The sequence below is a fragment of the Lithobates pipiens genome, unplaced genomic scaffold (assembly GCF_037356315.1).
Source record: "Lithobates pipiens isolate NorthernLeopardFrog02 unplaced genomic scaffold, aLitPip1_a1.2 Scaffold_1, whole genome shotgun sequence".
NCBI classification, from domain to species: Eukaryota; Metazoa; Chordata; class Amphibia; order Anura; family Ranidae; genus Lithobates; species Lithobates pipiens.
In genome coordinates, this window is record NW_027507685.1 from 223,328,058 (window position 1) to 223,355,320 (window position 27,263).

The window sequence follows — 27,263 nt, forward strand, 5'->3', positions numbered from 1 at the left end:
ATGTGGGCAGTAAATTATGGGGTAGATGTGGACATTACAATATGGCAGAAATGTGGGCAGTACAGTATGGCAGAGATTTGGGCAGTACAGTATGGCGGAGATGTGGGCAGTACAATATGGCAGAGATGTGGGCAGTACAGTATGGCAGAGATGTGGGCAGTACAGTATGGCAGAGATGTGGGCAGTACAGTATGGCGGAGATGTGGGCAGTACAGTATGGCAGAGATGTGGGCAGTACAGTATGGCAGAGATGTGGGCAGTACAGTATGGCGGAGATGTGGACATTACAGTATGGGGGGAGATGTGGACAGTACAGTATGGCGGGAGATGTGGATATTACAGTATGGCGGGAGATGTGGATATTACAGTATGGCGGGAGATGTGGATATTACAGTATGGGGGGAGATGTGGACAGTACAGTATGGCGGGAGATGTGGATATTACAGTATGGCGGGAGATGTGGATATTACAGTATGGCGGGAGATGTGGATATTACAGTATGGCGGGAGATGTGGGTATTGCAGTATGGGGGGAGATGTGGATATTACAGTATGGCGGGAGATGTGGGTATTGCAGTATGGGGGGAGATGTGGATATTACAGTGGGGACTATATATGGTGGTGTTCCGAAAAATTATCCAATCCGTGACTCTGATCTGAGGAATGATCCAAACTGTGAGTTTTTTGATCTGTTGCACCCTTAATGTCCGTGACATCACCGGACAGCCTGGACAGTGTATATTTTTTGTGGAAATTGAAATTCCTTAGTGTTCAGCTTGCATACGGGGGGGGGGGGGTTATTAATTTTTGCACTGATTGCATATTTCTTTCTGCTTTTATAGCCTGGACAGTGAGACTTACCCTGCTGAATGCGTGCAAACTGCACCCACTGGATTGCGATACCTATCTGTGGAGCAGGAGGATGCATCAGGCTCCATCAAGGGAAGGGGGCAAAAAGGGAAACGTTCTGTGAGAACTTGAAAACCTCCACTGTTAACAATGTGACGGAAAGAGATCCTTGGCGTTCTATATAAAATTTTAATTTACATAGATGTTTAGACAGTAAACAACAATGGCGAGCAATGAAAGCAACGTTGCAGTTAAGCATATAAGCGGAAAGTTGAGCAAGCATTTCATTTTTAGACTAACTGCTGATGGCAAAGTAGACGATGGCAACAAAGTTTACTGCATTCACTGCAATAAACAGTTTGCTTTTCGTGGTTCAAATACATCGCTGACGTACCACCTACAGCACAAACATCCACTTAAGTATCAACACGTTGTCAACAGTGACCGGCAGAAGAGTTCTTCAGTACAATCAATATCTAATTTCTTGTCGTCTCAGTCAAACAAGCCTATAAGTGACAAAGTTTCTGCGGACTTGAAAATTGCTATTGCTCAGTGGATTGCCAGTTCAGGACGTCCAACAGCAATTGTGGAAGATGATGGACTACAAACAGTACTACGTATAGCTCTTCAAAACCAGACTTATAAGTTACCCACTCGCCGTACCATCGACGCTGTAATTGGTCAGATGTACAACGAGAAACTAACACAGCATAAGAAAGCTATAGAAAGTATTCACAGTATTGCTCTCGCTACTGACTTTTGGACCTCAAACAACAATGAATCATACTGTGGTATAACAGGACACTGGATTGATTCCGACTGGAAACTGAGATCAGTAGCTTTAGGTTGCTTACTTGTGGATGAACGACACACTGCTGAAAACGTTGCCAGTTTCTATAAAGAGTTTGCTGCAACATGGAACATCACCGATAAAATATGCTGTATCATAACGGACAATGCACGAAACATGGTTGCTGCTATCGGACAAACGGATTACAGTCACATACCATGTATCGCACATTGTCTTCAACTTAGCATATTAGCAGGTTTGAAGGCAGCTGACTCATCACCTCTTGTGGCAAAATGTCGACACTTAGTTGGACATTTCAAGCACAGCTCGGCCAACACATCTGAACTGAAGAGCAGCCATTCCAGTGTCTCTTCGCCGAAAGATGTCATGTTCCACAAATTGCAACAGGATGTGGCAACTCGTTGGAACAGTACCTACATGATGTTAGCCAGATTGCTGGAAGTCAAAGATGCCATAATGCAGTATCACATTGATCATCCAAAAAACTACAGTGGACCAAAACTGACAGAGTCAGATTGGGACAAAATGGCCAAATATACATCAGTCTTAGGTTCACTTGCAGATGCTACGGAATATGTTGGGGGGGAACAATATGCGACATGTTCTGCCGTTCTTCCATTACAGGCCTTTTTGCGTAGACTGTTAATAGTTAATGATGACGATCCAGGTTATATTGGACGATTCAAAACTGCAACATTGAACGACTTCACAAACAGAATTGAAGGCATTGATGCTTTGACAATATTGCAAATGGCTGTGGCTTTAGATCCACGTTACAAGAAACTCACCTGTTTAAGAAGAGAGAAACGCGAAGCAGTGTGGACAGCATTGTCGAATGCATGCAGGGCCTTCCACGATAGAACACAGCCAGCAGGACGTCCAACAGACTTAGAAGGAAAAAGCAATGATGAGACAAAAGTACCTGTGCCGAAGAAACAAAAACTTACTCTGTTGCTGAGCGACTCTGAATCACAATCCTCAGCTGACGAATCAGATGCAGTACACAGTGTACAGGCCGAGCTGACGCGGTACCAAGTAGAAGCTCCCATTCCAGAAACGGAGGATCCGCTCATGTGGTGGAAACTTAATAACCATCGTTTTCCTGTCCTAAGCAGTTTTGTGCAGACAATTCTTTGTGTACCGGCAACATCTGTTCCGTGTGAAAGACTGTTCAGTTCTTCAGGGTATATCGTAAATAAAATGCGATCCTGTCTGCTTCCAGAAAATGTAAACACCCTGGTATGTCTTCGTGACTGGCTAAAGTGATGCCTAGATATACTAGATACGTTTTATAAGTTAAACTAACTTTCTACATTGTTCTTTAAGTTTAATAAAAAAAAAATTGAAAAAACTGTATGTGCGTTTATAATTAATCGAAATTAATCGATTAATCGATTAAAAAAAAAATAGATTAATCGAACACAAAAATTTTAATCAGTAACAGCCCTAATATATATATTGCTGTGTAAATTGACTGCGCTATATAAGTACCTGTAGTAATCATCTCTGTTCAATGAGTGGGTTCGAGGGGGTGACCCCAGAAGCAGTAAAACTGATCAAATAAGTAGTAGTCTTCCTGATTGTGCAGTATGGTAGAAGTGTATATGTCACAAGAGTGGCTGATCAGAAAATACTAATTATTTGGCAGGTAAAACAATAAATATATATTTATTCAGCTGTTTGGCCGGAGTTCCAATAATTTCACTCTGTGCAGTAGATCAGGGAGAGGGAAACTTCGGCCCTCCAGCTTTGGTGAAACTACAAATCCCATCGTGCCTCTGCCTTTGGTAGGCATGCCTGTGGCCGTCAGTGTCTTCCAATGCCACATGGCATTATTGGAGAACGGAAGATTGTCTACCCGTGCTGTAGCTGGAATAGCAATATTTCCCAATGTACCGTTTCACCCTTTCTTATAAGAACCCCCATCACCCTACTCTATGACCACTAATGCTACATCATCACAATCTGGGCTCATTTTGCAATCCAGGATTAAGCAGAAGTGAAGTTCTCCTAACTGTATTTCTATAAATGGCCGATGTTAGGGAAGTAATGTATGGTAGAAACAACATGTAACAGTAAACTGAAAGTGCATGTAAACCCCAACAACAAACTTCCTTATTTGCTTCCTTTTAGTCTGTTAAACATACAACTAGAAAGTATTTTGTTAAGCTGATTTAAAGAGGAAGTAAACTCTGATGGGTTTACTTACTCTTTGTTTATCTGCAAAGGCAAAGCATAATGGGCTACTATGCATTGCATATTTACCTGACACAGGAGCCAGCAATGTCACCGCTGTCCCCTCTTCCATGGAGCGTACATCTTCTTTCCGGGTATAGTGGCTCTGGCGCTGTGATTGGCCAGAGCTGCGATGATGTCACTCCCTGCGATGATGTCATGCGCACGGGAGCCGCCACTAACAGCATATTGCCGTTAGCAGCAGCATGCTCAGTGCATCCGCCGTAGACAGCGGTGTCTGTCTTTTTGGAAATATCTCCTAAACCGTGTAGGTTTAGGAGATATTTCTTGGACCTACAGGTAAGCCTTAATCTAGGCTTACCTGTAGATCAAAGTGGTCTGTAAGGGTTTACAACCAATTTAATTGCAAAAATACCTCTTGATCCTGCCAGAAATCCAGGGCTCTCCTGTGCACTCAGCAGTGTGATCCCAAGCACTCATGTCTTTCTGCCTACCTCACCTCTGTGAACTACAGTACACCTCCGTCCTGTGTTATGGAGATGAGGAGAGGCACACTTCCTGTCCTAGGGTGACAACGATTCTCCTCCATAGATACAGTACACTGGCTGTTGTCACTCTAGGACAAGAAGTGTGTTACTCTGAGATTCATCAGGTACAAAAAAAGGGGAAAGGCCTGAAAAAGAAAACTACCATAATACAGGATGGGTAAGAATTTTTCATCTTGAGTTTGGATAAGAACATAACACCTTACCTTCACCTCTGTATTTGCATACTCTGCATGTATAGGATTGGGGGGCTCCTGGGTGCTTAGGATTGGAGCTGAGAAAAAAAAAAGATATACGTGGGCATCTTATAGGCCCCTTTCAGATGGGACGTACTCCATCCAGCAGATCCGTGTCCACTCTGCTAATGTAGAGCAGACACAGACATGGCCCGCTGTTCTCTATGGGGCAGTCAAATAAAAACAAACTGTCTGTCCCTTTCCATTTGACTGTCATCAGATCTGCCTCGCACACCAGAATGAGATCAATAATTCTAGCACCAGACCTCCTTTGTGGCGCTAAACCGACCACCTATAGGGGGCTTTTAAAGTGTCGCCTATGGAAAATATATGGGTAATGAAATGTTTAAGGTTTGACATGTTGTATTTACTCGGTGCAACCTCAGGTTTTATATTTTACCACAAAATTTGGTAATTTATTGGGTTTTTGTGCCCCTAAAAATAGCTTTTAATATGTTTTTTTACTGATCTTTGCGGTAATATTGTGTGATATAAAAAATTGGAACTGCCACTATTTTATTCTATAGGTAGTCTGCTTTCGGAAAATATATAATGTTTGTGGGTTTTATGTAATCTTTGGGCCTAAAATGTTTTTTTTAAACATGAGCAAAAAATGCAAAAACGGCTCTGGCTGTGAAAGGGTTCAGGGATTAGTTCACCTTTGGGGACATGTGAAAGCGGAATTCCACCGAAAAAATAAATAAATTAAAAGTCAGCAGCTACAAGTACTGCAGCTGCTGACTTTTAATAATCGGACACTTAGCTGTCCCACTTAACTGACATCATATACCTATTGGGTCACCCATTTGACCTGCTATGAATGACTATTGCTACATAGTACCTCTCATTGTGGATTTTGTCCTGCAAGTGTAATTTACCCAGAGGAGGAAAGATCTACTCCTGTGATAGAAAACAAGTCCCGGCAGTCAACCTGACAGTTGAGAAATGTTGGAAATTACAGCCAGAGCTGTGGGGCAGGAGGAGTAGCAGGCATACCATGCACACCCAGTATATTTTGATTAATTTTTTGGCATGTGTAGTATGCCAAAAGTCTACAATTGGTAGTTAACTGCCAGATTATATAGTAGGTATCCTAAGATGCTGGATTTTTCCTTCCTTGAGTTACCTTCCTTCACCACCCACTCTACTGCTGGACCACCATTTCTATTGTAGCACCCTGGTGTTTAGGCAGGGTTGCTCACAAATTTACTTTGCCAGATAGTAAATGTTCTGGTTAATTGTTAGAAGATCCACTGATCCCCCTCTTATTCTGGAGTTGCTGCACCTTTTCTCTTCTGTCACTGTTGCTGGTGACATTAGATCGACAAGGGCATAGCAAGGTCAGATTATGAATGGGTGGTGTGTCTTAGCCAATTGGCAGGGGTTTCTTTAGTCCCTTGGGCTGCTGAGAGAGCCTATTTATTTGGGGGGAGTCAGGTGATCAGGGTTCTGTGCCACCTGAATGGCTGTCTGGGTGGATGTGTGTGATGTTGTCACGGGTTGCTAGGCCAGAAGCCTGAGGTCTACCCCGAGGACATCTGGCTGCTAGGCTGCCTGAGGCCTATCCACGAGTAGGAGAAGCAGCATAGAGTTGAGACTGCAGGATTGGAGTCCAACCGAGTTACATAGGTTCAGCTGGGGAGCCACTAAGGGACCATCCACCTTATTACCAGAGACTACTGTGAGTAAGCCTGAAGAAGTACCAGCGCAGTCTTCTCACCAGCTGCAGGGCCGTTTTTAAGGCAGGGCAAAAGGGGCGGCTGCCCTGGGCCCTGTCATTGTTGTGGGGCCCAAAGCAGCTGCCTCATACTTGCCAACTATCCCAGTTTAAATTTTCTTGTCTCTTGCTGTGTCCTGATATCTCAGTGTGAAGTGTTGCTACTAATGCTGCCCAGCTCTGCCCTATTGTTGTGTACAGGTGACTCACATGCAGACCCGGTGTTTACATGTAAATAACCAGCATTCATATGTAAATAGCTGCATAGATATGTAAATAAAGGCGGCATCCATATGTATAGCATGACCCCTGGAGTGAGGAGTTGATGTGCTGTAACCTGTAGCAATGAATCAGTGAGCAGTATTACTGTACAGTAATCTCAACAAGCAGAAATCATGTGCTGTAACCTGTAGCAACTAATCAGTGAGCTGTAATGTGTGCTGTAACCTCTAGCAACCAGTCAGTGAGTGGTAATGATACACTGTAACCTCTGGCAACCAATCGCAATAGCTGCCTGATCTGATTCAGTAAACTGATTTTGAGTCTAGCTGCTATTTATTGTATGTCTCAAAGCAGGTGGAGAGCAAAACTGCATGGGGGGTGGGGGCCCAAGAAAAGTTTTGCCCAGGGTCCAATCAATATTAAAGACGGCCCTGACCAGCTGGGGACAGTGAAGAAGTGGGAAAGCTTCAGCAAGTGCCAAGCCAAGGACCCAATGGGTTAGCGGGGATGAGGCTTGAGGAGTATACAGTGGGTTAGCTGTGAAGGAGCTCAGGGGATCCAGTGGGTGGCTGGGGTTTGGAAGTCTAGTGAGAGACTGGGAGCTCAGTGATTGAAGAACTACAGTGGGAAACAGTGAGATAAGAGAAGAACCATACTACATTGCCAAGTTCTATGTGTGAAGATCTTTGGAAACTGTTAAAAGCTTAGTTGCCATAGGAGACAGCTGTCCTGCCAATACAGAAGTTGCATCCGACTGCAGGCTTTGAACTGTATAGCTGTCTGCCTATTGTGTCTCAGAGTCTGCTAATTGTCATTGCATCTACCTAAGGGTGCCCTGGCCCTAACCCCCTCTCCCACAGACAATACATCTCTTTATTTGCATTCACAAAGTGACTGGCGCCCATCAATTCATCTTGCATTACATCCACCATGCCTGGTAACCTACTCTATGAGGATGGATGTCTGCTCCCCCTGACTCTGGAGGTCACCATCAGGCCTCTAGAGGCTGCTACACTATGCTAAGTTCCAACTATTTCTAAGTTCCAACTTGCATAGGGCTAATAATTTTCCCCCACCCCTCTTTCCCCCTTCCCATAGTGATAGGGCTCTGGCCTAGTGAAGACCACTCAGTTTTAATCAATCTCATGGTATAGATCTCTAGGTCCCCCCACAGAGTATCTGTGGGGAGACCTGGAGATCAACACCATGAGATTGATTAAAACTTGACTTGGTCACCATTCAGATATATTAAAACCTATAGTTTCCCATTAAGATCCCTTTAAACTGTTATTAGACCCACAACAGTAAAATCAGTCTGTATATACAGTAAAGCATGCTTGTTATACTCACTGTGGAACGGGTTAATCATGAGCATTGTGTAAAAAGGCTGTTTGATCTGTCTTCTCTGATCCTCCCCTTCTTTCACTGTCCTTGGCCCATTTCCTGATCCTGAGCCTTGGGGGTTAGCTGCATATGCTCAGTTTGGTGTGTTGCTAGAGAGTTTTTTTTTTCCTTGGGAGAGTGCATGTGATCAGCACAGGGCCAATCAGCACTGTCCAGACAGGGGGTCAGGGGTCCTGCAGCCTCATAGGACAGTCAGGGGAGAATGAAAACTCCACCTACAAGCTTTAACCAGACACTGATAGAAGTCACAAGACTGCTATATACTGCTGATGAGAAAAGGTATTTAGCAGTTTATATTTACTAAAATAATTCCATTTCCATGTTCTGTGCACTGTGGGAGACCAGATATAGTGAATGCAGGGTCCTGGGTTTAGTAACACTTTAAGGCTCCGTTCACACAGGGGGTGACGCGAGGCGACACGACTTGCCGTGCCGCGACCTGACAAGTCGCCCCCGTTCTGTACTACGGAACCGTTCTAAGAGGAGCGACTCGAGTCGCTCCGACTTAGAAAAAAGGTTCCTGTACTACTTTTGGGCGACCTCGGGGCGACTTGCATTGACTTCTATACAGAAGTAATTTGCAAGTCGCCGCTGAGGTCGCGGCAGGTCGCGGCGAGGCAAGTCGTGTCGCCTCGCATCGCCCACTGTGTGAACCGAGCCTTAGGAAAACAAATTCACATCTGTAAGTCCTGCAAGGAACTCCTTAGTAGTTGGGCCTGTTATATACAAACATGGCTCCTTGTTTGGATAGACTGAAGGATTTACATAGTCGCCACCTAAGAATGTCATGTTTACTAGTAAATACTGCAATATTGTCATTAACACGGTTCAGCGCTGAGAGCATAGTAACAAGGTGTCATAGAAAAGTAACAATAGATCCTTATATCCACAGTCCTGGATCTGGTTGCTTTACTGACAAACCACAGACGCCGAGCGAAGATTTCCGCTTACCCCATGGAAAGGCATTGTATTTACTGGTGCTCTGAATGGCGTTCAAGAGTACCTGGCAGCTTGCATAACAGGGAAGTTGATTTACTAAAGGGAAAAAGACTGTGCACTCTGCAAGGTCAGTTGCTCCAGAGCTTAGTACATGAGCAGAAACTGCCATCATCCAATTATGCAAGCAAAAATGCTGTTTTTTTTATTTTCCTTGAACATGATTGGGTACTCTTTGCAAAGCGAATCCTTACCTCATTTACTAAGCTCTGGAGTAACTGCACCTGCAAAGGGCAACTGCACTTTGTAAACTGCACAGCCTATTTGCCTTTAGTAAATTAACCCCTTTGTGCTACTTTCCAAAGAAACTGAAAGTTTCTAGTCCTCAAAGCAGAGGTCCGCCAAAACTTTGTTTTTAAAAGTCAGCAGCTACAAATACTGCAGCTGCTGACTTTTAAAATATGGACACTTACCTGTACAGGGCGCCCACGATGTCGGCACCCAAAGCCGATCTGTCGCTCGGCTCTCGGGTGCTGCCGCTGCCATCTTCGGTAAGGGAATCAGGAAGTGAAGCCTTGTGGCTCAATACCTGGTTCCCTACTGCGCATGCGTGAGTCCCTGCTGTCTCTGGGACCCGTGTGTTTCACAGCAGACAGCGGGGGGGGAGGCGTAGACTCCCATTGGCAGTAGGCGGAGTTGTATTATAATTAGGGGGTTATAGGTGTGGCATATAAAAAGGTGAAAAATGTGGCGCGCGAAGCGCGTCATGGCAAAATATGGTTTACGTAAAATAGTGGGCGTGGCTTACATGGGGGCGTGGCTCAAAGGGGTATGGTTAGAGCCTGAGATTCGGGGGGAGAGGGAAAGGAGGTGGGATAGGGAAAGGGGGGAGAGGGAAAGGAGAGACAGCAGCCCCCCGATCCTACACCACAATAGCAATAGTGTTTGCCAGAGTTTGACAATCAGCAGATAAAGATACTCCAAATACCTGGTGTTGGCGCTTCAATCATCCTGGCGCCATGATTGTTATGGTGTCAGGATGATTGAAGCGCATTATTTCTATTATTACATTGTAATATGAAATGAAATCATTCAAATCACCATAATGCAGAATCAGTGGGAACCATGAGCGCATCACTAGCCACGTTGCCTGCCACCAGATGCCATCAGGTGTCCCAAGCGGAGTCTGTCCTTACATCAGGTGCCCCATCAGAGGTACCTTCCTCACATCTGTGTCCATCAGCGGAGCCCCTCCTTACATCTGGTGCCCCTCTGACATCCAGACTGGCCCCGGCATCCACAGACTGGCCCCCGCATCCACAGACTGGCCCTGGCATTCACAGACTGGTCCCAGCATCCACAGACTGGCCCCCGACATACACAGACTGGCCCCCGACATACACAGACTGGCCCCCGACATACACAGACTGGCCCCTGACATACACAGACTGGCCTCTGACATCCACAGACTGGCCCCCAGCATCCACAGACTGGCCCCGACATACACAGACTGGCCCCCGCATCCACAGACTGGCCCCCGCATCCACAGACTGGCCCCCATATCCTGGCCCCCACATCCACAGACTGGTCCCCACATACTCACTCATTGCCGCGCTGACTTTGAACTGTGGCGCCGCCCACTGCTCTTCACACACACTGACATTGTCTCCGCTGGCCGCGGACCTCTAGCAAAAAAACGGGAAATTCAATTTTCCGGGACAAACCAAATTTTTTGGGACAAAATTAATTTGGGACAAATGTCTTAATCCCGGGAATGTCCCGGGAAATTCGGGACAGTTGGCAACTATGAAGTGGGTGCAAATACCTGTATTATACAGGTATCTGCACCCCCCCTCCCGCCTGAAAGGTGCCAAATGTGATACCAGAGGGGGGGGGGGAGGGTTCCAAAAAGCGGAGGTTCCATTTTTGTGTCAACCTCCGCTTTAAAGGGATGGTTCCCCTTTACCACAAAACTGCCTATGCAGATAAGGGGCATCTGTAAATAAAAACAAACTGTGCAGCTCCGAATACGGTTGACTAAAGCCCTTGCTATAGGTGTAGGCCATTTACATACCTTATAAAACCTGACTAGAATACTCCAAGGATGTTGCTAATTACTCCCAGTACGTTGCTAAATGAGGCCTAGTCAGCACTGCTCACCTCCAAATACCGTATATACTCGAGTATAGGTCGATCCGAATATAAGCCGAGGCCCCTAATTTACCACAAAAAAAATGGGAAAACTCATTGACTCGTGTATAAGCCGAGGGTGAGACATGCCTGTCCATCCGTGTGTCCATCCCTGTGTGTCCATCCCTGTGTGTCCATCCCTGTGTGTCCAGCCTACCTGTGTCCTGTGCCTCTTTGTCCTTCTGCAGCGATCTGCATGTAAAAACATGCCAGGATCGCCGCACCTCTTCTCCTCGTCTGTGACAGACGGCGGCCATTCCACTGTTCCAAAGCCGCGCCTCCATCTGTGATAGGTGGAACACTCAATTTCCCAGCAGTCAGTGTTCCGCCTATCACGGAAATCCTCTCATCCTCGTCCGTAGTATGAGGATGAGCGGATGTCCGTGATAGGCGGACCACTGACTGCTGGGAAATTGAGTGTTCCGCCTATCACAGACAGGGAGGCGCGGCTTTTGAATAGTGGAATGGCCGCCGTCTGTCTGCACGACACGCTGATCGGGTAGACAGACGGCGGTGACTCGAGTATAAGCCGAGGGGGGCACTTTCAGCCTAAAAAAAGGGGCTGAAAATCTCGGCTTATACTCGAGTATATACGGTAAGCTCTCAAATGCTGAGCTCCGAGCTACTGCATCAGGGGAGAGCATAAGTTATGTGAGGGGGTTCGATTCAGAGAACGAGCTCACTGCTGTGATGGTGGAGGGGAGCAGATGCGACTAGGCCTCACTTAGCAATATCCTGGGAGTCCTGGCAGTATTTCAGTCAGGCTTCATCAGGTATGTAAATGGCCTACAGTACACCTATAGCAAGGGTATTATTCATCTTTAGTCAGAGCTGCACTGTTTGATTAAATTTACAAACATCCCTTACCTGCATAGGCAGCTTTTTTTGTGAAGGTGAACTATCCTTTTAACGCCGGTTCACACTATTGCAATGCCAGACATTGCATGTAATGCGCATGGCACTGCTGTTCACATTACATGTGATGTCTGTGCGGTGCAATGTCAGCCATACAGATAGTATGGCTGATATCGCAACTCATTCGGTCCAAACACACACAGGATCCTTTTTTCTGTTCGGACCAGGATTGGATGTGTGTTAACACATATGCGATCCGATTCATGTCCGAACTGTCAGTTCGCAGTGCGATATGCAAACTGAAATGAGGGTGTTGTTAACATATAATGACACTCCTCAGCAGTTTGCATATGGCAGTGTGAACTGCCGTGTGTGTCGGGTGCGATGCGGGAACCCGCAGTTGATTCGCAGGGTTCTCGCATTGCAATAGTGTGAATCGGCACTTAAGGGGCTTTTGCACCTTTCAAATAACAGACTGTCAGCGGTCTGGAAGGAGACAAATCCTGGGTTGCACATAGGGAGGAAGTTGTACCTGGTTTTGTTGCTATCAAGTTGGGCATACCATAATTCCTATTCCTCAACTAAGTTAATAACCCTAATAAAACATAAAAAACAAGCCCAACGACTGTTCCTTGTGTCTGGAGAAAGTATGCAAAATGCGTGCTGCCTGGCTGTGCAGGAGTGGGGAACCCGGTCATCTGCAACCCTTGCTGGAGTCATGCCACATATACATAGTTACAATGGTGTAAGCTCGCTGAATTATGCTGACAATTGTGTATTTTAATGATGCTCCATAATTGGTAGGAAGTCGATGTGTACAATCTTGTTATATTTGATTTGGATTATTGCGGATTTACTATTAGCCTGGAGCAATGTTGATCTAAACATGTATTTACCACTATAAGGTATTATGCTTCCCTTCCATTAGTAGGTGTGTACGTGTTGTACGTGTCCCTAACAAACAAGGGGCCGCTTTCCTGCCAAACAAATATTAACTCTACAAAACAATGCTACTGAAGAAAGATGAGGACCAGAATGGCTCATTTGCATATAAAAGTATGTGGCGCTACCTTTTTAAATAGATATCAAAATACGTGAAATAAAAAGCAAACTATAATCAAAATAAATGTGCAAATAACAAAAAACTGTGCTTACATACACATGCATAACACAATTGTGTATAATGACTGAAAAGTGCAAAATCACCTATAACAAAGTGATACATAAAAATCGCATAAAGTGTGCAAAAAAAATCGCATAACATGTGCAAAAGTCGCAAAATTATGTGTAACAAAATCACAATAAAAATATCTAAAAAAGAAAAAAAGTGTCCATAAAATATTCAAACTAATGTTCCAGTGCTCTTTCAATAGACTCAATTTCCAAGCGTGCTGATGAAAACATGCCGTGTTCACTCAGATGAAAACGTGCTTCACAAACATGTGGAACAATCCACCTTCAGTGCTCCACCAGTGCACCCCCCGTTTCCCCCAGCCTCTCACCTCAATGATAGACCCCGCAGGGTCAAATACACATGTAGGGGAAATAGATGATATGGCTCCTTCTCAATAATTCCACCTCACAAAGTATTCCAATGCCAGTGATCATAAGGGAAGAAAGGGGACTCTCATATGTAAAACCGCATCATTTATTGAAAATAACATAAATATCCACTCACATGTAATTTAGAATTTCGCGCTTGTAAGCAAAGAAACTTCCAGTCTAGGCCGCGTCCGGAAGTGATGATCGTAACACCCGGCTCCTCCCTGACGCGTTGCGTCACAGACACATGACTTTTTCAAAGGGTCCCTTTGTGAGTGGATATTTATGTTATTTTCAATAAATGATGCGGTTTTACACATGAGAGTCCCCTTTCTTCCCTTATGATCACTGGCATTGGAATACTTTGTGAGGTAGAATTATTGAGAAGGAGCCATATCATCTATTTCCCCTACATGTGTATTTGACCCTGCGGGGTCTATCATTGAGGTGAGAGTGAACACGGCATGTTTTCATCAGCACGCTTGGAAATTGAGTCTATTGAAAGAGCACTGGAACATTAGTTTGAACATTTTATGGACACTTTTTTTCTTTTTTAGATATTTTTATTGTGATTTTGTCACACATAATTTTGCGACTTTTGCACATCTTATGCGATTTTTTTTGCACACTTTATGCGATTTTTATGTATCACTTTGTTATAGGTGATTTTGCACTTTTCAGTCATCATACACAATTGTGTTGTGCATGTGTATGTAAGCACAGTGTTTTGTTATTTGCACATTTATTTTGATTATAGTTTGCTTTTTATTTCACATATTTTGATATCTATTTAAAAAGGTAGCGCCACATACTTTTATATGCAATTGTTTAGATAGTGCTGAGAACATTATTTATGTTGGCAGCTTCCTTTGTTACTTAGTAGGCATTTGTTAGAAATTATTTATTATTAGTTTTAGGGGTTGTGTGCACTAGTACCTTATTTTTACCAGAATGGCTCATGCCTCCACAATAGGTAACTATATTCCTATATGGAGAAGACTAATGCCCTATACACATGGTAGGATTTTCTGACGGAAAAGGTCCGATCGGATTATGCTGTTGGAAAATCTGATCCTGTGTGGGCTCTATCAGACTTTTTCCGTCGGAAATCCTGACAGAAAAAGTTTGAGAGCTGGATCTAACATTTTCCGACAACAAAATCCAATCAGACTTTTTCTGATCGTTTGTAGAGAATTCCGTGCCACGCATGCTCAGATTAAATTACGAGACCAAAGCTACTGGCCACTAGCCTCTACGCCAGGGATATGCAATTAGTGGATCTCCAGCTGTTTCAGAACTACAAGTACCATGAGGCATAGCAAGACTCTGACAGCTACAAGCATGACACCCAGAGGCAGAGGCATGATGGGACTTGTAGTTTTGCAACAGCTGGAGGTCCGCTAATTGCAGATCCCTGCTCTACATAGTCCCGCCATACGCAACGAACGTCACCTCATTCCAAACGATCTGATTTTCCAACAACTTTGTCCGATCGTGTGTATGCAACAAAAGTTTGGCACAAAATCCGTCGGGAAAAATCTGATGGATTTTGTTGTTGGAATGTCCGACCGTGTGTACAGGGCATTAGGTGGATGTGACCTTTTTTGTAGCCTAGATGAAAACATTCTAATAACATTGTATTGTATCATAACTCCCATCATCCCTGAGTTCCAGAAAATTGGGGAATGGACTCTGGTATTTTTGTGCCTGGAAACCAATATTTCAGCATTGGGTGGGTTGTGGAGAATAGAATTTTTCTTTAGCTTTATATGTCTCTATGTGCTGCTACCAATTTCCAAAATGTCCAGCTCTGCCCACCTAGCATAGCCAATATTACCGTGTTCAATTGCTTGGAAACACAAATGAAGACAAATTAAGTCGTGAAGTTGACTTGCTGAAGTTCAAACCGAGCATCAGAATGGGGAAGAAATTAGTGACTTTGAACGTGCCATGGTTGTTGGTGCCAGATGGGCTGGTCTGAGGATTTCAAAAACTGCTTATCTGCTGGGATTTTCACACACAATCATCTCTAAAGTTTACAGAGAATGGTCCGAAAAAGAGAAAATATCCAGTGAGCGGATGTGGAGGAAAATGCCTTGTTGATGTTAGAGGTCAGAGGAGATCAGAGGAGAATCTGCAGACTGGTTCCAGATGATAGAAAGGCAACAGTAACTCAAACGCTTGTTACAACCAAGGTATGCAGATTACCATCTCTGAATGCACAACACATCGAACCTTGAAGCAGATGATGGGCTACAGCAGCAGAAGACTACACCGGGTGCCACTCCTGTCAGCTAAGAACAGGAAACTGAGACTACAGTTTGCACAGGCTCACCAAAATTGGATGATAGAAGATTGGTAAAATGTTGTCTGGGTGATGAGTCTTGATTTCAGCTGCGACATTCAGGTGGTCGGGTCAGAATTTGTTATACACAACATGAAAGCATGGATCCATGCTGCCTTGGATAAACAGTTCAGGCTGGTGGTGTAATGGTGTGGGGGATATTTTCTTGGCACACTTTGGGCCCCTTAGTACCAATTAAGCCTACCTGATTATTGTTGCTGACCATGTCCATGACTACAGTCCTCTGATCTTCTGATGGCTCCTTCCAGCAGGATAATGCACCATGTCACAAAGCTCCAATCATCTCACCACTGGTTTCTTGAGCATGACAATGAGGTCACTGTACTCCAATGGCCTCCACAGTCACCAGATCTTAATCCAATAGAGCACCTTTGGGATGTGGTGGAACGAGAGATTTGCATCATCTATGTGCAGCTGACAAATCTGCAGCAACTGTGTGATGCTGAGGAATGTTTCTAACACCTGTTGAATCTATGTTATGAAGAATTAGGGCAGTTCTGTAGGCAAAAGGGAGTCCAACCCGCTACTAGCAAGGTTTACCTAATAAAGCATCCGGGGAGTGTACAGTATGTTGCCTAGACTTGTGCGGCGTCAATAAATTTGATTCATTTAGTTCCGTATTAAAATTAATTTGTATTTCGTAATTCGTGTCCAAAATGTAATTTGCATTCCTATGAAATACGAATGTTCGTTAGGTTTGTTAACCTTTCATAACAATTACGAATGTTCGTTATTATGAATTTATCATTATGAGGGGTTCCCACCATCCCTGTGCAGAGTTCCCAGATCTGTACACCCACTGTGCCCATTATGAGGGGTTTCCACCATCCCTGTGCTGAGTTCCCAGGTCTGTACACCCACTGTGCCCATTATGAGGGGTTCCCACCATCCCTGTGCTGAGTTCCCAGGTCTGAGTGTACACCCGCTGTGTCCATTATGAGGGGTTACCACCATCTCTGTTCTGAGTTCCTGGGTCTGAGTGTACACCCGCTGTGCCCATTATGAGGGGCTCCTACCATCCCTGTGCTGAGTTCCCTGGTCTGTACACCCGCTGTGCCTATTATGAGGGGCTCCCACCATTCCTGTGCTGTGCTGACTACCTGGGTTTTTAGGTTAGTTAACTTTTGGTAACAATTACGAATGTTCGTTATGATGAATTTATCATTATGAGGGGCTCCCACCATCCCTGTGCTGTGGTGACTTCCTGGGCTTTTAAATTTTAGGTTTGTTAACTTTTCGTAACAATTACGAATGTTCGTTAAGAATCTGGATCCGAAATTTGTAAACAAAATTTCATATTTCGTACAAAATTCCAAAGCATAGCGATTCGTATTTCGGATACTCCTGAATGTACGAATTTACGTAAATTTGTACAAATTTTCGATTCGTACGAAACTAATCGCACATATCTAATATTGCCCCATGGAAACATATGAAGCCAATAGGTGATTCAACTTAGCAGTACTTACCTACTGTACATCCTAAAAAAGTTGGGTTGACTTTGACATTAAAAATAAAACCCCATTTATTTGTAGTGGGCAGCACTGGGGATACGCGGGATGGAAACACCACATAATAATTGTCTATGAAATATTCCCAACCCTTTAAAAGAGAAGTTTTGTTTTTTTGAAAAGTCATACTCACCTAGATGGATGTAGCATTGGTCCCCTGCCGGCTCAAAAGCTGAGAACTGAGCGATCAAAGATCGCTGATCACTCAATGCTTTGTAAGCAGGGAGCTGGGGACTGTCAGTCAATACTGTCTGGCGTCTGCTCTGCCCACCCCCCCCCCCCCCATGCTCTTGGGAGCACTGGGATGTGGAGGGGGCAAGGGTGGCAGAAACCATGAAACCAGAGACAGAAGTACAGTTAAATCACACTTGTTTAATAGTCAAAGTTCACTAACCGGAACAGATAATCAGCCAAGCCAGAAGTCAGGGATCAATGTAGTGGAACAGAAAGCAGGATCTGGAGCCAGAAGGGATGTCAGCAAAGCAAGTCTTGAACAAGATCACAGGAGATAGTTTCTGTGATGTTGGCCAAGGCGAAGGCAGAGCTCCTCTGGACTGGACAGCTTAAGTAGGCAGGACTGATGAGCAGGATATCATCAACAGCTGAGTAACTGTAGAGAGATAGGAGCTGGCAATTATCCGACAGCTGAGAGGCCAGCTCAAAGAAGGGCTGAGCCCAGCCCTGACAAAGGGCGGCTTGCTGAGAAGCTGAGCGGGGTGCCAGTCCAGGCATCTGGGTGGATCCCGACCATATGGTCGCAATCTTTCCCAAGCCAGCACTGTGATGATCCCGAGCCTCAGGCTCTAATCATGTGTTGCAAAAAAAAAAAACCTCCCATTGCAATCCATGTGTCGGGCAGCCTGCGTGAAAATTAGGGGCTGGATGCATGGATGGGGGGGGGCACCCCTGCACCCCGCATGGATGGGCTGCCGCTGGTGACAGTGCTGAAAGCTGAAAATTGGCCTGTGCAGGAAGGGGGTGAAAGTGTCCAGTATTGGGGTGCAGTTCTGGAACCCCCAGTACCAAATGTAAGCAAGGGATATGCTGGAGGGTCTATTGATGCTGGCTGCTGGAGAATCTATTGTCACTGGTGGGGATCTGTTTTTGTGTGAGGGCCTTTTGTTGCTGGGGGGTCTTATGTTGCTGGAAGGGATTTAATATTGAGAAAGAGGTCTGTTGTTGCTGGCTTCAAGGAGATCTGTTGTTGCTGCTGTGGGCTTTAATGTTGCTGGGGGTGGTATTTTTTTGTGGGTGGTCCATTGTTGCTGTGTAGGGGAACTATTGTTGCTATGGGGATCTATTGGTGCTTGGGGGTATTACTTGTTGTTGGGGTGGGATCCATTGTTGCTGGGGGAGTCTATTGTTGTGTGAGTGATCTATTGTTGCTGGCTCCATGGGACCTATTTTACTGCTTTTCTTGTTCTTTGACGAGAACAAATTCCATACAAATGATTTAGCACCACAAAATGATAATTGGGGCCGATCAGGGAGGTGGGTAGGAGGTGGAACCAAGGGACGGTGTTTGAAGGTGGGTAGGCCACAGAGACAAGGGAGGACTCAGAAGGGGGGAGTTGCTGCACCTATTCTCTGAGAATAAAAGCCCTGTGCGTAAGTGTGAATGGATCTGTAAAGCAGAATTCAACTTTTTAAAAAAAATATCTTTTATATGGTCCCTGGGAGTTTAATGCCATACTGTACTTGTACACAGCATATTAGCACAATATGGCAGCCTTAACTGCCAAACTATCCCCTGCAGCGCTGCACTGTCACCATTCTCAGTTGTCACAGGCACCTCCATCTTCTCCCAGTCTTCCTTCTGACTTCAGCAACTTTACTGGCCGGGGTCACGATGATGTCACTCTTGCACATGAACTCATTCACATCATCATGGCACAAAGGGGTGCGGTAAATGTGCATGATTTTTACTTGCAAAAAGATGTGCATTTATTCTTTTTTTTTACAAGGGTGAACATATTTTTTAACCATTTTGGACCGCCCTATAGCACCTTTACTGCTACCACGGGGCAGCCCTCCTGTGCAGGATCTTGTGTGTGTGTGTGTGTATATGTGTGTGTGTGTGCGGCCACAATTATTTTCTAGCACTGCCTTAACCTTCTTGGCCATGGAGTTCACCAGAGCTTCACAGGTTGCCACTGTAGTCCACTTCCACTCTTCCTTGATGACATCGCGGAGCTGGTGGATGTTAGAGACCTTGCGCTCCTCCACCTTCTGTTTGAAGATGCCCCAAAAATGCTCAATAGGGTTTAGGTCTGGAGACATGCTTGGTCAGTCCATCACCTTTACCCTAAGCTTCTTTAGCAAGGCCGTGGTCGTCTTGGAGGTGTGATTGGGGTCGTTATCATGTTGGAATACTGCCCTGTGGCCCAGTCTCCGAAGGGAAGAGATCATGCTCTGCTTCAGTATGTCACTGTACATGTTGGCATTCATGGTTCCCTCAATGAATTGTAGCCCCCCAGTGCCGGCAGCTCTCATGCAGCCCCAGACCATGACATTCCCACCACCATGCTTGACTGTATGCAAGGCAAACTTGTCTTTGTGCTCCTCACCTGGTTGCTGCCACACACGTTGACACCATCTACCACGTTGACATCAAAATAAGTTTATCTTGTTCTCATTAGACCACAGGACACGGTTCCAGTAATCCATGTCCTTAGTCTGCTTGTCTTCAGCAAACTGTTTGTAGCCTTTCTTGTGCATCATCTTTAGAAGAGGCTTCCTTCTGGGACGACAGCCATGCAGACCAATTTGATGCAGTGTGCGACATATGGTCTGAGCACTGACAGGCTGACCACCCACCCCTTCAACCTCTGCAGCAATGCTGGCAGCACTCATACGTCTATTTCCCAAAGACAACCTCTGGATATGATGCTGAGCACATGCACTCAACCATGGCGAGGCCTGTTCTGAGTGGAGCCTGTCCTGTTAAACCACTGTAAGATCTTTGCCACCATGCTGCAGCTCAGTTTTAGGGTCTTGGCAATCTTTTTATAGCCAAGGCCATCTTTATTTAGAGCAACAACTCTTTTTTTTTTTTTTTTTTAGATTCTCAGAGTTCTTTGCCATGAGGTGCCATGTTGAACTTCCAGTGACCAGTATGAGAGAGTGAGAGCGATAACACCAAATTTAACACACCTGCTCCCCATTCACACCTGAGACCTTGTAACACTAACAAGTCACATGTCACCAGGGAGGGAAAATGGCTAATTGGACCCAATTTGGACATTTTCACTTAGGGTTGTACTCACTTTTGTTACTAGCAGTTTGGACCTTAATGGCTGTGTGTTGAGTTATTTTAAGGGGACAGCAAATTTACACTGTTATACAAGCTGTACACTCACTACTTTACATTGTAGCAAAGTGTCATTTCTTCAGTGTTGTCACATAAAAAGATAATAAAATATTTACAAAAATGTGAGGGGTGTACTCACTTTTGTGAGATTATTTATATATATATATATATATATATTAGGGCTGTGGAAATTAAAGATTAATTCCTGAATTAATCGATTCATTGTTTTGATCAATCAAACTTCTTTTGATCGATCAAAAGAGTTCCGTCGGAGATCGAGTGACATCATGGACATCAACGTCATTGGACTCCTCCCCCCTTCCCCAAGTGCCTCCATCAGCTAACGAAGGGAAGGGGGGAGGAGTCCGGTGACGTTGAAGTTCTGATTGAACGTAACGCGTACGGGGAGGAGCTACGCATGACGTCACCCGCTGCTGCCCTACGGAACTAACGCGATTGTCGGCTTTACATGCTGTGTTTTTATCATCTTTATGTGAGTAGTTTGTGTTTGAACACAAAAATGAAATCTTATACTTAAGCGGTGAGCACTTAGATCTATTCTCTGTACCCATGGCCTGGCGTCCTTGCTGAGATCTAAGGAGACGTGAAAGAAGTTTATGGTCAGTGTTAACCCTTTTGATAGAAGGAATGACGGAAGGACCGCCTGCACGTCCAGATGAAGCTACGCAACCTCCTTAGCGAAACGTGTTGACGTCATCTGCGTCATGTGATGCCGCTTTTCAGCTGTGTCCCGGAAGGAAGCCTATGGCGAGTTTGAGAGACGGGGAAGCCGAGAGACTACAGCAGATGATACACGGAGCGGTAGCATTGCAGGAAGGCAATGTAAGAGCGGAAACTATTAGACTTCTATATCATCAATTAAGGGATCTGGTACATGTAACTGTCCTTGTGGGACCATAATTTCCAAACGTTATTCACTGGATACAGCAACACCGAGGATAGGGTATTGTATGGCACATTTTCTTACATATATTGCCAATATTGGCGTGCTATACGGACATTTCATAAGCCTCATACCTGGTACTATATTAGAGCAATTCAGTGTATTTGGGACTATTATCTGGACTGTGATTATACTAGGTTACCCACTATCACATGACCTTTTAAGAGGTCCACCACGGATCCCCATATTTCTACAGTTATTTCCGCTCCTTACTAGTGCTGTGCATTACAATTAGTTCTCAGATGATGGTCTATAAATATTGATACACGGCTGCCAGTTTATTTGGGAATTATTCATCAGCGACTATACTTATCATTCTTACAGGACTTTCAGACCACTCGAGCTAGTCCCTTTCTTTTTTCCCCTACCCCCTCTCTCCCCGCATACTATAGGCTCGAGCCTTCCAGGGACCTCTGTGTGGATATCTCTGCCTACTAGCATACTTATGCCATAGCACATATACGTTGATTATACGTGGCAGGGACACCCGCACGCAGATCTTTGGCGTCCGGACGCTTTGTTATATGTTGTACGTATTTAGTGTTTTGTGTTTATTTGTCCCTTTTTTGCCACATCCAGAATATGCATGACATGGTATTTCTGAGAAAGGGGGAACAAGGGGAACGAGGGGGACATTGGGACTTTACAAGAGGCTGCGGCCTCTTGTGGCTATCTCCATTGAGCTGCCCACCACGGCTCCCGGTTGGGGGTGCATATGGATGGCTTGCAGCACCCACCTACCAGCATCCACCTATCTGGCATGTACCAGGTTTGGGTTACCTGTTTACCCCACCCTTTTTCATGCATTTTTATATTTGATTTACTTTACCTTACTTCTGAATATCATATTATTCCTTTATTATAGATTTAACACATGCCTTGCTCCTGATGAATGGTATAAAGGCCACGAAACGTGCGTAGAGCTATTATATGCCATGCTTCTATCAAATACATTCAGATACTAACGTTACTATATATTACCCTAATTGGTGCACAAAGACCTTGGTCCTGCAGGCATTATGCTACATATGCTTTTATCCAATCTTACTGCGGTGAACTTTGGAGTTTTATTATGATATTTTGTGATATTCATGTTATTACCATGTTTTACCATTACTATTATTATTACCATTATCATGTATTGTTTATTATCTTGTCTATCATTGCAACTTATTTCTTGTAAATCCAACTGCAACGATTAATAAAATTCCTATCAGTTCACCTTCTGCTCTTTTGCTACAACGTACTTCATGTAAAGTCCCAATGTCCCCCTCATTCCCCTTGTTCCCCCTTTCTTTGAATGTAATAGGGATGGAAATGTATGACCTTACCAGGCCATGGCTTCGTTAAAAGTCCCAATCAATGTCCATTATGTACCACATGGTATTTCTGGATGCCATTTAGCTGCATATGTCCATATTTTTTTACCTCCCACTGTGAAGTGGTTGTACTTTTTGTAAATTTATAATAAATTTTCATTATTTATCTTCACATTGCATGTTGTGACACTCATTTGGTCCTCTCGTTCCTGCCAGCCTAGATGGGAACACACCAGGTTTTTTTGATAGATATGCTATATATTTGACCAGAGTGACACTGCCCCTATTGGGCTAGCGATGTTTTGAGGAGATTTTCTGTGTATATTCAGATACACTAATTTTATGCCCTATCTCCCATGTTTTTTTGGTATACATACTACCCCCATCATACCTTCCGCACTCCTCTTCTGTACATACTACCCCATCATACCTTCTGCACTCCTGTTCTGTATATACTGCCCCCATCATACCTTCCACACTCCTCTCCTGTACATACTGCCCCCATCATACCTTCCGCACTCCTCTCCTGTACATACTGCCCCCATCATACCTTCCACACTCCTCTCTTCTACATACTGCCCCCATCATACCTTCCGCACTCCTCTTCTGTACATACTACCCCATCATACCTTCCGCACTCCTCTTCTGTACATACTGCCCCCATCATACCTTCCGCACTCCTCTTCTGTACATACTGCCCTCATCATACCTTCCAAACTCCTCTTCTGTACATACTGCCCCAATCATACCTTCCGTACTCCTCTTCTGTACATACTGCCCCCATCATACCTTCCGTACTCCTCTTCTGTACATACTGCCCTCATCATACCTTCCGCACTCCTCTTCTGTACATACTGCCCCATCATACCTTCCGCACTCCTCTTCTGTACATACTGCCCCATCATACCTTCCGCACTCCTCTTCTGTACATACTGCCCCATCATACCTTCTGCACTCCTCTCCTGTACATACTGCCCCCATCATACCTTCCACACTCCTCTCCTCTACATACTGCCCCATCTTACCTTCCGCACTCCTCTTCTGTACATACTGCCCCCATCATACCTTCCGCACTCCTCTTCTGTACATACTGCCCCCATCATACCTTCCGCACTCCTCTTCTGTACATACTGCCCCCATTCTACCTTCCGCACTCCTCTTCTGTACATACTGCCCCATCATACCTTCCGCACTCCTCTCCTGTACATACTACCCTCAAGTCATCATACCTTCCGCACTCCTCTCCTATACATACTGCCCCATCATACCTTCCGCACTCCTCTCCTGTACATACTACCCTCAAGTCATCATACCTTCCGCACTCCTCTCCTATACATACTGCCCCATCATACTGTCCGCACTCCTCTTCTGTACATACTGCCCCCATCATACCTTTCGCACTCCTCTTCTGTACATACTGCCCCCATCATACCATCCGCACTCCTCTCCTGTACATACTGCCCCCATCATACCTTCCACACTCCTCTCTTGTACATACTACCTCCATCATACCTTCCACGCTCCTCTCCTATACATACTGCCCCATCATACTGTCCGCACTCCTCTTCTGTACATACTGCCCCCATCATATCTTCCATACTCCTCTTCTGTACATACTGCCCCCATCATACCTTCCGCACTCCTCTCCTGTACATACTACCCCCATCATACCTTCCGCAATCGTCTTCTGTACATACTGCCCCCATCATACCGTCCGCACTCCTCAGCTAATCACCACGTAAGGTAACTGCCCCTTCTTTTCCATGATTAAAGGAACACTGTGTTTTGCATGTAATGTCTGCTCACAGGCTTTCCTTTACACATACTTTTTGAGGCACAGGGGAGAGAGAGAGACAAGGGGAGAATGGGAAAAAATATTCTATATATATATATATATATATATATATATATATATATATATATATGGCATAAAAGTCGGGAATCGGAGGAGGGAAATAGAGCATGGAGGGATGGGGGAAAGGGAAGGGGTAGATATAGAGTCCCTCTATACCTCGATCCCACATGAATGTGGACTAAGGGCAATAGAGGGATTCTTGGACTGGCATTTTCATGGATGTGCCCATCAAAACAAGTTCATATTAGAACTTTTGAAGTATGCATTAGAGAATAATTGTTTCCAATTCTTAAACAAATTCTATCAGAAAATTAAGGGGACATCAATGGGAGTGTCTTGGGCTCCAGCCTACGCTTGTCTGCACCTAGGATTATGGGAGGAGGAAAAGGTATTCACCAACCAGATGTATCTTAACCATGTGCATACCTGGTTAAGAGACATAGATGATGTCCTACTGGTATGGGGTGGCACTCTCATTGAATTACACGAATTCATGGAACAGTTGAATGCTAATGATCTAAATATTCATTTAACATATATTCCTGATCAGACAAGGATTTTTTTTCCTGGATTTGTGGATTTCAGTCACTGGAGACACTATCACTATGCTTACCTATAGGAAATCTACATACATCTGCAAATACCCTCCTTCAAGCAGATAGCCACCATCCTAAATGGTTGAAAGACAGCATACCGGTAGGACAATTCCTCCGACTCAAACGCAACTGTACAGAACCTGCAGATTACAGGAGAGCAAGGACCTTTATAGTAGATTTAGGGAATGTGGGTACACACACAACCAACTTAGAAGAGCTAAAAATAAGGTAGCTGCCCGGAATAGGGAGGATCTACTAGTGACCAGGACAGGAGAAAACGTAAAGACAAAAAAAACGAATCAAACGATACAAGATCTCATCAGAATGATTACACAATTTGGTGTCCAATGGGATACAGTCCGAGAGATACTTAAAAAACATTGGGCTATACTGAGCGGCACCAGCAAAAATTGTAGGCCCCTCCCCTAATATGGTAGCTAGGAGAGCCGAGAATCTAGGCGACCTTCTAATAAGATCTGAATATAGGAAGGAGGGAGACACCATGTGGTTGTTGGATTTCCCTAGGAGCAGGGGCATGTTCCCATGCGGATATGTGGATAGGACAGACATGTTTGGAGATGCGCAGGGGGAGAAGGTATATGAGATCAGAGATCTCAGTAATTGTGCCTCCTCTAAAGTGATCTACATGATAACATGCCCCTGCAGAAAAATATACCTTGGTAAAACCAAGCTCCCCCTAAGCCCTTGTACACACGGTCGGAGAATCCATCGGAATGTGTCCTATCGGACCGTGTTGTCGGATAATTAGACTGTGTGTGGTATGCATCAGACTATTTCCGTCGGAATATCCGTCGGACCAAATTTTCCAACTTGCTGGAAATATTTTCCGACAAACTGGTCCGATAGGACATACTCCGATCATGTGTAGCCTACTCCGACGGACAAAGTGCCGCGCATGCTCAGATCAAATTCCTAGACCAAAGCTATTGGCTACTAGTTTGAACGTAGTCCCGTCGTAACGAAATAACGTCAACACGTTATGTACATTTGGATTTTCCGACAACTTGGTCCGACCGTGTGTATGCAACAGTTTCGGACAAAATCCAACGGATTTGGTTGTCAGAATGTCCGACCATGTGTATAAGGGCTAAGAGTTAGGATAGGGGAACACATGTGCAAGATAAAAGCAAAAGACCCTAAAAAACCACTGGCCAAACACTTTACCCAATTCCATGATGGTAAACTGGATGGAATGACAGTAAAAGGTATTTACATGCTGAAATTATTCCCGAGACAAGGTGATTTTAATCGCATTTTATTGCAAAAAGAAAAGTGGAGAATTTACCACTTAAAAGTGTGTGTGTGTGTGTGTGTGTGTGTGTGTGTGTGTCACAGCAGAAGCCGATCTGTGGATGACGGGCACTGGATGTATGCCGGGACCTGCCCATCGTCGGTAAAACACACAGGATGGAGATTTGCCTATGTAAACAAAGCAGATCTCCATCCTGACAGGGGAAACGGGATGGATTTTGTATCCCTGTAAGGGCTGGTTCATACTGGTCCGACATGCACTCCGACTTCGAGAGCACAAGTCGCATGGCATATCAAAATCAATGGTTACCTATGAGAGCCGTCTCAACTAGTCCGACTTGTGTCGGTCCAACGTTGAAAATGCTTCCTGCACTACTTTGGTCTGACTTTGGCATGATTCCAGACCATTGATTTAAATGTGAGTCACATCCAAGTCGGATCATCACCCTAACTGATCTGACTTGTGGTGCGACTTGTGCTCTGAGGATCTTGAGCGAGAACCCCACACCAACGTTTATCTTAAAAAAGGATGTGGGGCCCCCCACCAAAATCTATACCAGACTTATCCG

The 27,263-nt window shown here is 44.7% G+C and overlaps 1 protein-coding gene across 1 annotated transcript; it reads left to right on the plus strand.

Annotated features, from left to right (window-relative positions):
- Nucleotides 1–1,071: 1,071 nt before the first annotated feature.
- Nucleotides 1,072–2,925, plus strand: LOC143987715 (E3 SUMO-protein ligase ZBED1-like). The gene has a single exon (XM_077486675.1). It carries the CDS (start codon nt 1,072–1,074, stop codon nt 2,923–2,925), a length of 1,854 nt encoding a protein of 617 aa, XP_077342801.1.
- The last annotated feature ends 24,338 nt before the right edge of the window (nt 2,926–27,263 follow it).